The following is a 14,164-nucleotide window of genomic DNA, read 5'->3' as shown; positions in this document are numbered from 1 at the left end:
TGAATGTTTTGTCGGTGTTTATGTTGCTGGAGTAAAAGTAGAGTGTACGTGGAATCTGTAATGCCAAAGCGAGATCCAGTTTCCCTCAGTGATAAACATTGATGCGTGTCTTCCAATCTGTGCGTCGGGTTATGAGACTGTTCCACCTGGTTTATGAAATGATTTGGCATTCATTTGATCAGTGCATCTGTCATCGGAGTGCAGATGATTTGGCCCTTTGGTCTTCCGTTGTAGCTGTGTGTTTTTTTTATAGTATACCTTTTTTTTAATTGTTACTTTGCATACCCCTGTATTTTATGACCTACCTTTGTGCTGTCCTGGCACCGGAACACGTAGCAGGAGCAGCTCGGTGCGTCTCTGACCAGGCAGCCAAAGCTGCTGGGCTCCTGGCTGTTGTGAATCAGCTTCGTCACTTGGTGGGGGCGACACTCAAACAGCACTGTGTGTGTCAGGGGGTCCCAGACGACCCCCTCTCCCAGGACGGACACGCAGCGCACCCAAGACACCGACACACACAGAATTACTGTCTGATTGCGGGCGGAGGGGCCCGACTGTCCCCCGGACCGCGACGCGGCCCCCGGACTCTTCTCTGCAGACTTGCTGATCTCGGCCACCACCCAGGGCAGCATGGCCATGGTGGTCAGGTGGTGGACGGGCAGAGAGCCGATCAACGTCAGTTTGTATCGTACTTCCTCCTCCTCCTCCTCTTCTTCCTCCTCTACCTTTGCCCCCCACGATGCAATCCTCTTCCTCGCAGAGTGTTTCTGAGGACACGTTGCGGAAGAGGCGAGATGTGGGAGTGATGGACATGAGCGGCGGTTGGACCTTATTTTAGGAAGGGGTTTCTCAGAGGGTTCATCTCTCCTGGGCTTCACTTCAAAGTAGAGTCCCTCCATGGCCTGCTGGGGGCCGGAGGCAGACGCCCGCCTCTGCTGTTTACCTGCAAAACATCAGTCAGGGCACAGAGGCGTCTGATTTAGAAGGGGGAAATTTACTGTGCTCCACTTTGACTCAGCTGAGTCTTTGCCTGCAGCAGTCACAGGGTCATCTGGAGGGTACTGTAAAAAAAACACCTGGTGTTGTTTACCCAACCAGAAACACATGACTTGAGCACTGACCTACACTTTTTACAGTCTCAAGGACACACGAACACCTGACAGCTTAAGTATGAGGAGGCCACTTGGCCTGCTGTTTGTCTTGAGAGACAGACAGAGAGTCCAGCGCCCCCCCCCCCCCCCCCCCCAACCGCACAACGACATCATAACCGCTATGATCACTGATAGACAGAGGCGTGTAGAGTTCGTACGTGGAAGCCGTGGGGAAAAGGTTTGAATAAGCAACTACGTCAACATAAACAGCAGGACATGATGAGCATGCCGATAATAAATGGATCATACCAGCTATGCAATCATTACATAAGAGAAATAAAACGAAACGGCATGCCCTACCTCATATTTGACCTTGCAATATAAATAAATCCTCAACTTAACCCAGCTGGGACAGTGCGCCACTATAGGTCGGTCTGCTGCACCACGACAACGACGGAAGTTAGAATGTTGATTTCCGAGGAGAGCAGACCCCCTCGCACGCCTTCTCCGACCGCTTATTGTGATCTTTACGCACGGCACAAGTTTACTTTTACGCACGAACTGGTGCGGTGCGCACCATTCGTGCGTGCTATTCCCAAAGCGCACATTTGTTTAAATCCATTTAAGATGATTTTTCTCCGCTGTTCTCACGCCGGCACATCCTTCTTACCTGTTCACTGAAGTCCTGTCCGATGCACCACCAAGAGAGATCGAAGCGTATTACAGAGCAACAACGTATGTACACACAGAGAGGCTTCACACCGGTCTCTAGTTTGAGTTAAATATAGAAGACGGAGCAGACCTCCCTCCTCTCCTCTCCACGCTCAGATGGGGGCATGACAAGTGCATGCTGCCTGCATGCATGCGCTACCGGAAGATGCTGGTGTCCGCACGTAATGTGTGTGCAGAGATGGGCAGTATTTCTATTACTTGTATTTGAAATACCTATTTCAATTACTTTTGTGTATTTTGTAATTTGTATTTGATAAGGCCGATTAAAAATCTAACGTAATTTGTAACAAAATACTTTAGAGTGGAGTAATTTTGTATTTAAAATACTCAAAATACTTTCTCCACGAATCAAAAAACAGTTCATGAGCTCAGCCTTCAGAACTTCAAGTTCAACGGATTGTCTGTCAAGTTAAATATTGTATCTGAGTGTGACAGATGTCAACTAGCTTGATGTATAACTTATGTCTGGGTCTGGCTACATAGTCTATTGTATATACAAGGTGATGGTTATAATATCAAGCTAGCGATCGATGCTAACATGCTAATGCTCTGCTATACCAAATTGTGAGAAAACAGAAAATCCAGAAAAAAGTATTTCCTATATTTTAAATACAAAATACATGTATTTTGTTACATTTTCTGGCACCAGTATTTTGTATTTTGTTGTAATACATTTATTTGGGGGTACTTACATTTTGATGTATTTTTGCCCATCTCTGTGTGTGTGTGCGTGCGCTTTACCCCTCCAGACATTTGTCCCCAAGTGCACCACTAAAAACCTTTTTTTTTTTCTTTTTTTTTTATTGAGTTAGATTGTACTTTCGGCACAGCATTCTGGAATGGGAGGCACATGAGTAGAACGTGAGCTGCTAGATACACACTTCTAGAGTCAACATGAACTACATAGTGGGAAGTGAAATGTCTTAGATTTAACGTTGTGGTGTCAAAGAGTCCCTTTGAATGTTAACTATTCACATCAAGTAATGAGCAGTACAAGTACAATATCTCCACTTGGTGGTGCTCTAAGCTTTTAGGCTTGGTCATTTTACTAACTAGCTAACTCTGGAATGACAGCTCAACTTTCAATGCAGTACCGTATTAAAGATATTACACGTTCAGAGTTTAACGACATCCATTTAAGTGTCAATAGTCTGAGCAGTTCTCATATAGACACTTCTGGAACTCTTCGTGTTAGCAGCTTTGCAGTTGATGCTGGAGGAGGGGGGGGGGTGCGTACTTAATATACAGCAATGTGTGCATCTAATCACCAGAGGGAGACAGCAGGAATGACGTCTAACAGTTGTGGTTTAAGATCTCCGGCCCTGAGGTAAGCTCAGAGAACACATTGGTCATAAAAGGAGATCGAGGTCAGGTTTATGTTAAATCAAGAATCCCTTCTGGATTAATTAAGACATGGCTGTCGGCGCTCTACTTCGGCTTGGGCTGCAGCTTGTTCTTCTCGGGCTCAAAGAAGTTTTCAACAATGGCGTCGACCAAGTCGTCCAGCTCCTTCTTCAGGTGCGTCACGTCACTGTTAGAGGACGCAAAGAGTCAGAGTGGGAAACACGGCGTCGACGGTGTCCCGGTGACATTTGCAGCAAAAACAATTAGCCGACCTACAGAAAAGTACCCGGCAACGATTATGATAATCTCTCAATTGTTCAAGTAAAAACAGTTCTTCGCTCCAGCTTCACCAAGGTGAGAATATCATTTGAGTTTGACTAACAACAACATATTTTCAGACATTTTATAGTAGAAACGATGGACCATCAAAGTAATCATTAGCTGAAGACGTTTGTCACTTCCCTGGCCTGGTCTCTACGGCGACCTACCTGTTGCCAGGGGCAGCACAGAGTTCAGTGTAGTATTTGATTTTTGGCTCCGTGCCGCTGGTCCTCATGGTGGCCACACATCCGTTGGAGAAGGTGAAGGTGATCATCTGACTGGAGCTGGAGCTGGGAAGGACCTGGGACACCAGAGAGGCGGGACGGATGGAAAAACATCATCAGAAAGGAAACAAGGACAGCTAGAGGGAAGGTCTCCATCAACACACACATGTGCATTCAATATCAATAGTGGTGCGACGGATCACAAAATCATGGGTCGGATCGTATCACGGTTTTGGGTCACAAGTCGGACCAGCAGAAAAAAAAAGCAACTATAATTTTAAGAGACACCCGAGCAGGTTTTTTGCCGCCGATACAGATCGTTTTTGTGGTTTTGTTTTGTTAAAGAGGCTTTTTTTTTTTTTACTATTGACTCAAAAAATTATTTCAACCGCCCCAAAATCAGTGTTAACTGTCAAACATTCTAAATGTTTTCCTTTTTCTCGGTTATAGTCATTTATAGTTGTTTGCAAAAAAAAAACACCCACAATTTAAATGAGGAAATCAAATATTGTATTTTTTTAGACTTGGTGTAAGGAAGTGAAACGGGCCATAACTCCCTCTCTAACAAAACTACACTTTGGATTACATTTGAAGACATGACAGCGTAATAATTGACCTTTGTTAGCTCAGTGCCGCTATGTTACGAGCTCTCCTTCTGATTTCAACGCAGATCTGTTTTTCATAATGTCGCGTTATCAGGGGTATGCAAAGCATTAATGCTGATCACCCGATCGCATATTTTTACTGAATATCAGCCAATAACGATCGGCAGTACATCTTTATTTCACACTACGACGGCGGGGGATCTGCATGGCTCACAGGTCGACTACAGTCTGTTACTGTACACTAAATACAAGAATGTAGCAAATATTCAGTTTCTGTGTTTATTTTTGCAACTACTGCAGCAGTAAAACACAGGGTGGTGGAAAGTTGCGAACACAACATTGACACATCATCCATCACCTTTTTAAGTTGACATGGCAAACGTGTTAGCAAACGGTTGCTAATTTTGTCTTATTTATTGAAACAGGTGAAACCAATTGAGATCAAATCTCTTTTTGAGATAACTTGTCTTTCGCGATGGAGCAGCATTATCATTTACTGGGAGTCGTGTTTCTAACACGTGGGTCCACTTACAGCCTTGTTACTGGGCTGGTTGCTGTCGTAGCCGGTGGTCAGGTCTCGTACAGCAGAGATGGAGAAGCGGCCGCATTCAGTGGGATACGAGTCCTTCTGGCCGCCGTAGCTGCGCAGGCGCCCGAACAAGCTGCGGATCACATCCTGGTCGTGGCAGATGAAGTAGGAGTTCTTGCTGATGTGGTAGCCGTACCTGACAGTGAGGAGTAGAGAGAGACAGAGCTCAAGTATCTCACAAAGACAAATCAAAGACAGACGAGTGTAATTCAAACATGCGCGTCTTACTCTTCATAGATGGCAGTGACTTGTTGAGAAAGGCTTGTGCTTTTCGTGGCCAGATAGGAAATCATCTCTCCTGCTATGGCTGCAGCACTCACTCCATCCTTGTCCAATACAGAGGGACTGCACATATACCCTGAAACACACACACACACACACACACACACACACACACACACACACACACACACACACACACACACACACACACACACACACACACACACACACACACACACACACACACACACACACACACACACACACACACACACACACACACACACACAGTTCATCCCCAGTGTGCATAAACCTCCAGCTGCTGTCGGTCACTTACTTCTATTACTAACAGTGGGTGCAAAGGCATGTGATTCCAATTACAGGATCATAATGGTGTTATATGGGAATGTACTAAAGTATGTGATGTATGTGTGTGTGTGTGTTGATCTGTCGTATTAACCTCAAGCGACCTTAAACCAGACGCATGTGGCTAACTGACCAAGACCAAGGTCCTCAGTTGACACCACTGACATTTTCATGCATTCTGATATTAATGGATGATGTGTTCATTTAACTAGTAACTGTACGACATGGTTACAAAACCAGTGACACTTCAGAAGACATTTGCTGCTTCATGTGTTCTGAAGAAGTTGAAGAGCGCTGGCTTTATTGCTCTGAAACAAAGGTTGCAACGATTTGACCCTTCGCTAAGCCCCGCCCCCCACTGCTTCTCCATCAAGCTCTCCATGGAGCCCACACTGTCACTAACTGTACTTGCTGAATAAATATATATATATATATATATATATATATATATATATATATATATTCAGAGAGAAACTATTGCAGTCTAAGGAGCAGAGCCAGATGGTTGTCGGAACCCTGGTCAGAGCTGCCCGATGCTACGCTGTGATTGGCCAGTCTGCATTCGAGGGAGGGACTAGGCCAAGGGTCAAATTGTGGCCCAAAAAGTAGAAATATTTATGGATACACTGCTTATACTAAGAGTAGGGCTGGGCGATATGGGGGAAAAGTCAAATATCACAATATTTTTGACCAATTACTGAGATATCAATATTTTAACGATATTGTACGGTTGCCCATTGGTGCTTTCACAAAATATTGATTAATATTCATCAGTAATGTGGATATAATAAAGGCAAAAAACAACAAACACAAGGGGCCTCCAATCCTACATCCCACGCTGAGACACATGTAGCAGGACAGAGTGAGGACACGAAGACAGACTACACGAGAAACTGCATATTTATTGCACCTAACAAACTTTGCCAGTCTACATGTTTTAATTTAAAGTGTGCATTGACTTCTATGTGTACTCTTCTTCTGCAGTTTCTATTATAGAGTAAGGTCTGTCAACGCCTCATCCAAGTTTATATCTTGTCCGTCAGCTGACCCTAGATACATGTACATCAGGTGACTACTTACTGATCAAATCAACTTACTTTGTGACATCGTGGAGGATCGTTAATCAGAACCACTTTCCTATGATTATGCCCGTGGACAACATTCATTTGTGTGTGTGTGTGTGTGTGCGTGCATACCTATGGCCTCCTCAAAGGCAAACAGAATAGTCTTGCCCTGGTCCAAAAGGTCTCTGGCTCGGTTTCCCATCCACTTGAACCCCGTCAGCGTTTCCTGTCCAAACAGCGGCGACAGTAGACGTCAAGTGTGGTTTGAAATAATAACGACAATCAACACTTGCAACGGTGAAGAAGCCTCCCAATAATAGAATTAATTTAACTGTATCACTAACATCCATTGGCCACATTTATTTACAGTTTTCTCTTAAAGTGGTCCTGCTGAAAGCATTTCATGAGACCCTGAAACACAGGAACATGTTGTTACGGCTGCCTTGCTGTTGCAGTAAAGCACACGTTTGGACACAAATCACAGCCTTGGACTTCACGAGCGTCACCTCAAAGTGGAAGCCTTCCTTGAGGGCGATGGCGCGCAGTATCTTGGAGGAGACGGTGCTGGACAGCATGTAGAGGTTTTTCACCGCAGCAGCATCACAGTTCTGCTCTTTCCAGCAGCGGAACATCCACCAGCCAAGCAACGCCCCCAACTCATTGCCAGTGAACACTCGCCACTGTCCACTGACACAGAGAGAGACGGACGTTACGTATCACATATAGCCGTTTATACCAGCAGACTGTGTTATTCAAAGCATTTCCTCTGTGAGGAGTTCACAATCTGCTGTTGCACAAAAATGACCCAGGATGGCTTTTTAAGGGCGATGCTGAGATTTCTGGACTGTGTATTCTTGGCCATGTGGAGGTGGCTTTAAATCGCTACTGAGACAAAGACGTAGGGAGATAAAACTTTCAAAACATGCAACTGAACAGTGAAATGAATGAATAAGTAAATGTGAAAAAATTTAATATTCACCACATTTCACAGGGATTTTGGTGGCTAGTTATTTCCAAACACCTGGTTCTAATTTTGGGGTTTTGGTGAACCCACTTAAAATAAACATCCTTCATCATCTCAATCAGAGGTTTACAACATTTCAAACTCTTATCAAAGGGGTGTGACATTCTTGCACTTGTACTGTAAAAATGTGTTGAGTTGAAAACAGCTCCAATGACAACAAAATGTTGTGTTTTTTTATACATTCGATTATTTTTATGCTAAGATTTTCCTCTGATTTATCACAATAACATTAAATACTGAGATAATGACACTTTCATATTGGCCCTCGATTCATTTACATCAGACGAATACTTTTAGGCAGATAGGAAGGTAACCACTGATGAAATGTTGAAGGATGGAGCATCAACACTGACCTCTCCTGCTTCTCAGCGATGGCCAGTCGATCAGCATCAGGGTCGTTCGCCAACACAACAGTGGCCCCCTCCCTGTCTGCCAGTGCAAACGACAGTGTCTGCAACACACACACACACACACACACACACACACACACACACACACACACACACACACACACACACACACACACACACACACACACACACACACACACACACACACACACACACACACACACTGCACCTTCAACCAAAAACACACTGTCTATACGTGACCGCATGTGATGTGAATGTCCGCAACATACCAGCACTCCCTCTCCTTCCTCAGGGTTGGGATATTTCACCGTGGGGAATTCTGGGTCTGGGTCTTTCTGTTCCTCGACAGCGTATGGAGGGTGAAGGTCGAAGGCCTTGAAAGCTGACTGGACAAATGTGTGGCCAACGCCGTGCACAGATGTATGCACAATTTTCACCTCTGACCTCTTGTTTATGTCCCTGTGAGGAAGGAAGCCACAGTCAAAACATTCTTTTTTCTTTATGTGTCTTTGTTTTTCCTTATTTAAACTCTAGTAGTGTGTGTGTGTGTGTGTGTGTGTGTGTGTGTGTGTGTGTGTGTGTGTGTGTGTGTCCTAGTATGGCCTACAGTGGTGTTTCATACATGCATTTCAGATGTCAAGCAGCAAAACACTACAATCATCAATGGAAAACAGTTTCCTCATTCTAAGTAAAGCCTCCCTCTGGTTTTTTTAAATGTAAGTTGCTGCTCAGTCGGTAGTCCTCTATGAAGCACCTGTGATGACAGTGGTTCTGGATGGCTTTGAAGTATTCTGTGTGGCTGTCCTGGTAGGGATCTTGGAGCAGGAGGCTCTTCAGGGCCTCCTCTGCGCTCCAGGACTCCGGCCAGGGCTCCAGGTTCACCTCTATGGCCTTGGAGATACCTCTGTCATGAGGAGACACGATCTGGGCTCCGTTCTCCCAGTACACCTGAGACACAGACCGAGCAGCGGAGGACCGAGTCAGCAGACAGAACCAGGAGTGAGGACCCTAACTAGCTATTGCTTTCAATATCGATAAATCTGCCAATTCTTTCTCATTTATTGATTTTTTTTAATGTTTTTCTACATAATGAGAGAACATTTAAAAAAGGCCATAACAATTTCCTGCAGTCAAATTGTGACGTTTTGTCCGATCAACAGTCAAAACCAAACTCAGTTCACTATATATACGACATATAAGACAAGGAAAACAGGAACTCACAAGTAAGTCAGTAAGCAAGCAAACAGAATAGCAAGCAAGTAAGTAAGTTACTAAGTAAGTAAGTAAACAAGAAAGAAAGTAAGCAAACAAATAAGTAAATATGTAATTAAGCAGGCAAGCAAAATAGCAAGAAAGTAAGCAAACAGACAAACAAGCAAGAAGGTAAGTAAGTAAGAAAGAAAGTAGGCATGCATGCAAGTAAGTAAGTAAGAAAGTTACTAAGCAAAATAGCACGTTGTGAGCAAGCATGTAAGGGAGTAGGTAAGTAAGAAAGTCAGCAAGTAAGTAAAAGCCGTTACCTTGTAGCCATTGTCCTGTTTGGGGTTGTGAGAGGCGGTCACCATGATACCAGCACACAGACCCAGGTGTGAAACTGTGAACGGCTGCAGGGAGCAGGACAGAAATATGTCACTTTTCCAATACACTCAAAGATACACTGTATAAAACAAAGTATACTGTAAGAAAAGAACAAGAAAAAAAGAAAATGATGACAGTTGTATATAACCAGTCCTTGAAGAACAATTGTATTAAGTTATCTTGGACTGGAGGTTAGTGTGTGACTTCAGTAGAACATGTATGTGCTGGGCTTCTTTCCCCTCCTGTTAGTGGAAACATAACCTCTGCTGTGCTGCCCACACACCTTCTCTACCATAAACAGATCGACTTACTTACTGTAAACTAGTTGCTGCAGGACGTGCATGGGGACATTAAATACAGGTGAAAATCTGTGGAAATAACTAATTGACTGTTTCACAATCTGTGCATTTGTCAGACAAAAAAGACCATCATGAGGTGTCTGACTCAGTGTCCCCACAACTACACAAACAAATGAGCAGTGTGAAGTTAGAGTGATGGGAGAGGCCGACAGTGGTCCTGACTGGTCCTAGTTTGTGGCTGCGGGTCATTCTGTGTTTAAAATTGCCAAATTCATTCGTACCTAAATAGTTGTGTGATCACTGTCATGCTGCAAAGGAACGGCGGGTAAAGTGTATCACTATGTACTGGTGATCATTGTCAGGCTGCAATAGGAATATTAGTGTTGTACAGAATAGTTCCACGCTTCTTTTATAACGATGATATTCCAACGCTGAAGTTGCAGATAACGATCAGGCTACACTTACGCTGTTAGCGTTGCACTGTTTGTAGAATTAGATTCCATTGGTGGCTGTAGGATTGTTTCCGACTCCTGATCCAAACATTTACAATAACTCTACTAATAAAGTCAAAATGTATTGAAAGAAGGGATAGTTGAATAATATCCAAAATGTTAATCTTGTATATAAAGATATGTTCTGCTGACTGCGGTCAGATAACAGTTTGCTGTCCCGTTTGCCGCACACAAAAGGAGTCACACACCTGTAGTAACGGGATCTAGCAGCAATCTAACGGCCCCATAAGTTACCTTTATATAGCCATACTAAGAAAAAATCTAGTTTTTTAGGGTGACGTTGTCATAAAATATGACAATGTCATGAAATATGATGACAGACATTTGATGTTTCATTTGAAAATGTCAGAAAACAGAAGCTTATGTTAGTCATTCGGTACAGCCCTAAAGAACATCGTGTGTGGTTTATGCATGTGTAGTGTGGACACAAAGTCGGTGAACGGTCACACGTTTTAAACTGAGCATTAGCTGGTGAATCCTATGTGCATTATGCAACCAGCAGTATACAACGGGGAAGTGTACTTTTTGAATGGAATTTGCCCTTTAGCTTCTTTGCCACTGTCACCTGCTCCACCAGCAAACTGATCCGACTTCCACAACTTGTTTTTTTGCCCTACAAATGTGATATTAGGCACGTTAAAAATTGTAGGCAGTAAAATGATTCTTCTGTTTTAAGACATTGTGACTGCAATATCATATTATTTATATATATATATATATATAAAGAAGTTTAAGATATTACCACAAATGGTGTCGGGGTTATGTCAGAGAAAAGGTGGACCGGCACCCCTCGGCTGATGAACACAGCTGCAGCCAGGCTGGCGAAGCGCTTGCTGCAGCCCCCGCTGGGCGGGTGGGCACGGGCGTCGTACCCGATTACCACCCCTCGATCCTTGAAGTTATCAAAAGTCTCCTCCAGGTAGCTACAGAAACCCTGCCAGTGATTACAAAAAAAAAGATTTGGGGAAATAAGAGAAATCTTGTGTTTAAAATGCAGTGAAGGATATTTCACAGCAGCTCCACTGAGATCCTACAGTGACATGTAACAAGATGTGTCTTCAAACAGCAGAGAGCAAGAATCAATGACGTGCACACATGGCTTTGCATGTTTCTTGATGCTTAATGTGTGGTAGCAGTTTATCTGTTCACCGACCTGTGTGGTCTGGATGATAGTGAGCTCGTTCATACAGGACGTGCCGGGGCCCATGGCTGCTCTCAGACCTGCTGTACCAAACTCCATCCTGGAGGAGAAGCATTTCTTCAGAGCCTCCACCGCTCCATCTCTCACCAGGTCCCGCACCATCGATGCCGTCTTAGGGTTCTGAGGAAGGAAAATCAAGCCCACATGTTTTATATACATTTACTTATATTTATCAAAAACTGTAATGTAGAGCTTACAACTGGACATTCTGTTAGCAAAGACAGTATGATGATGTCTGATGATTTAAAGAGAATGTTTATGTCACTTCTTAGGGCTGCCAGAAGTGTTGTTTTAAGTCTGTTGTCTTTATAAAACTAACAAATCGCTGATGGATTGTTTCAGCTGTAGTTCAGATTGTGTGCGGTGTCGAGGACATTTGTTCTCCTGACTGACTTACAAGCAAAGGCAAGACATCTTTGTCAACTATGGTGCATTTCAATGTGAATGAATGAATGTGTACATTTTCTATATAAAGCATAAACTTAAGACCAAAGAATTAGTCTGGTTGAAGGAAACGTTAAATCCAGAACAATTGTGCTCTGCCTGTATTTTCACCAATAAAAAAAAAAAAAAAGTCTGGTTACAAATTGCAGCCATAAATGCAGCGAATGGGTCCATGATGCCTCCTATTGAGCAAGCCGCCCTAATGCAATCATGTTGAGACTAATGAACCAGGGTCTCTCCTCCAGTGTGACTTGATTAGGGGCATCCCATGTCTCGTAAAGACCATGAATGACTCGGTTTGTGTTGGTCAGATGGCCGGATGCATGTTAGCCTGCTTACACATCTGTGTGCTCCTCAACAACACAGTAGCACATCAGTCTGTATGGAGGAGGACCGTTGTGTGGAACGTGAGGCTTTTATATTTGATTCATGCATTTACAGCACAACATACTGGGACTTTCCTCCATGGTAATTTCATAAACATAATCATAAAAAATAAAAAGGTAACCTCCATTGAAGAACTGCTCCATTTCAAACTAAGTACAACTTCCTGAACTGACTTTATAGGTCAAACTAAAAATGAATTGACAATAATGATTGGTCTGGAAGGCGATAATAAACAGTGACACTATATTCTCATGAATTAGCATAGCTAGTTATTTAAAATGTCTTTATATCAATCATTAAGAAATGACAGATCTGAAAAATACAGCATTGTAACGTAACACAATAGCACAATAAAGTTTAGTTAATTGACCAAGAGCTAATAATAAAGCAGCAGCTAACGTTGTGTGTAGCCTTTCACTACTGCGGTCAAGTCAGCAGACACTGAGATCTCCGTGGTCAACTCAGCAGACACTTAAATTTGAGTGCGCCTATACGCTGAAATTCACCGTAAACGCATTCAAACGGCACAGATCGGGAGCGAGCGAAGGACTTTGCAAAGTTAGCGGAAAGATTAACGTGAGACAACATCCGGTTTCTTCAGATGAAACCCGCAAATCAAAGAATAGACACTTTACGCACACTTTAGGTGTATTTTCCCTTTAACTCACGAGATGCAGGCAACATGTTTTATACTTAATGTGAATATAATTAATTTAATCTTATTTCCATTATGCAATATTTATACTTTGTTGGTATCTTATTCTGAAAACCGGATGTTCGTCTGTAGAAAACCGGAAGTTGTTTCACGTTAATCTTTCTGCTAACTTTGCAAAGTCCTCCGCTCGCTCCCGATCTGTGCCGTTTGAATGCATTTACCGTAAATTTCAGCGTATAGGCGCACTAAAATGTAAGTGTCTGCTGAGTTGACCACGGAAATCAGAGTTTCTGTTGACTCGACCGCAGCCTTTCACTGACACAGCACTTGATGCATCCCATTAGTGAACTATTGAGTTATATTTTTACACAGCTGTTTGACATTACCGCGAAATATCCTTCGTGGTTTTCCTAATGTTATAAACAACCCTACATTATCACACTGGAAGTTAGCCCAACACTGAATCACGTAACTGTATGTAACGCCAGGTAGACACACTGACCACAGCTCATTAAGCTAGCTCGCTAGCTGTCAGCTCACCTTGTCATACTGCAGCCACTGGCTGACTGCCTGATCCAGCTTGGTGTCCCCCGTTGAGGACAAACCGTTCTCCATTTCCCTTCTTTGCAGAGCCGAGACGCTGTCAGAAGCTTACTAACTGATGGTCACACGAGGCGAGTACGCTCACGCGGAAACCTTTGACAGCACAGGTCGAGAAATGCAGCTGTAAAAAATGTGACCACTCGGGCTGTCCATAGCGCGCGGGGCGGAGCGACGTAACGCGTCACGAGCTTCACATCTGTTGCTGGTTGATGCAAATATGGAAATTACGGATTACCTCGCTGACTGTTTCTAAAGCTGCGTTCACACCAAACGCGATGAACGCGGCGCGAATCGCGTTCATCGCGTCCATCGCGCCGCCGGCATCGCCGGGGACTATTTGTGTTCATTCGCGTGCAACGCGTCCATCGCGCTGGACGCGCCAGAAAGGGGGCGTATCGAGCTGGAAGTCAACTGTCCGCTATTTCTTTCCGCAATCAACCATGAAAGGAATAAGGACAATTGCGGCTTTGTACTTGTTGTGGAAGTCCCTCAAACGTTCGCGGTACAGATATGAGGACGTATCATAGAGCTCAGG

General features: G+C 43.7%; 2 protein-coding genes across 3 annotated transcripts in view; both read right to left on the bottom strand.

Moving 5' to 3' along the window:
• Positions 1-1,854, bottom strand: part of tbc1d1 (TBC1 (tre-2/USP6, BUB2, cdc16) domain family, member 1) — a 47,639-nt gene extending 45,785 nt beyond the window's left edge. For both annotated transcript variants that reach the window (XM_079159228.1, XM_079159229.1), the window contains exons 1-2: positions 1,759-1,854; positions 306-940 (exon numbers count right to left, since the gene is read on the bottom strand). In XM_079159228.1, coding sequence (XP_079015354.1) covers positions 306-896 — 591 coding nt within the window. In that variant the 5' untranslated portion in view covers positions 897-940; positions 1,759-1,854. The remainder of the gene's footprint in view (positions 1-305; positions 941-1,758) is intronic.
• A 547-nt stretch (positions 1,855-2,401) lies between these two features.
• pgm2 (phosphoglucomutase 2) lies at positions 2,402-14,069 on the bottom strand. Its single transcript, XM_079159953.1, has 13 exons — positions 13,567-14,069; positions 11,493-11,660; positions 11,082-11,273; positions 9,471-9,554; positions 8,705-8,898; positions 8,220-8,409; positions 7,933-8,030; positions 7,062-7,242; positions 6,688-6,781; positions 5,132-5,261; positions 4,847-5,039; positions 3,653-3,786; positions 2,402-3,351 (listed from the first exon to the last, which is right to left on the bottom strand). Exons 1-13 carry the CDS (start codon positions 13,639-13,641, stop codon positions 3,249-3,251), a joined length of 1,836 nt encoding a protein of 611 aa, XP_079016079.1. The 5' UTR covers positions 13,642-14,069; the 3' UTR covers positions 2,402-3,248.
• Between the last annotated feature and the right edge of the window lie 95 nt (positions 14,070-14,164).

The sequence above is a fragment of the Pholis gunnellus genome (assembly GCF_910591455.1).
Source record: "Pholis gunnellus genome assembly, chromosome: 5".
NCBI classification, from domain to species: Eukaryota; Metazoa; Chordata; class Actinopteri; order Perciformes; family Pholidae; genus Pholis; species Pholis gunnellus.
This window is presented reverse-complemented; position numbering and strand designations above follow the sequence as displayed.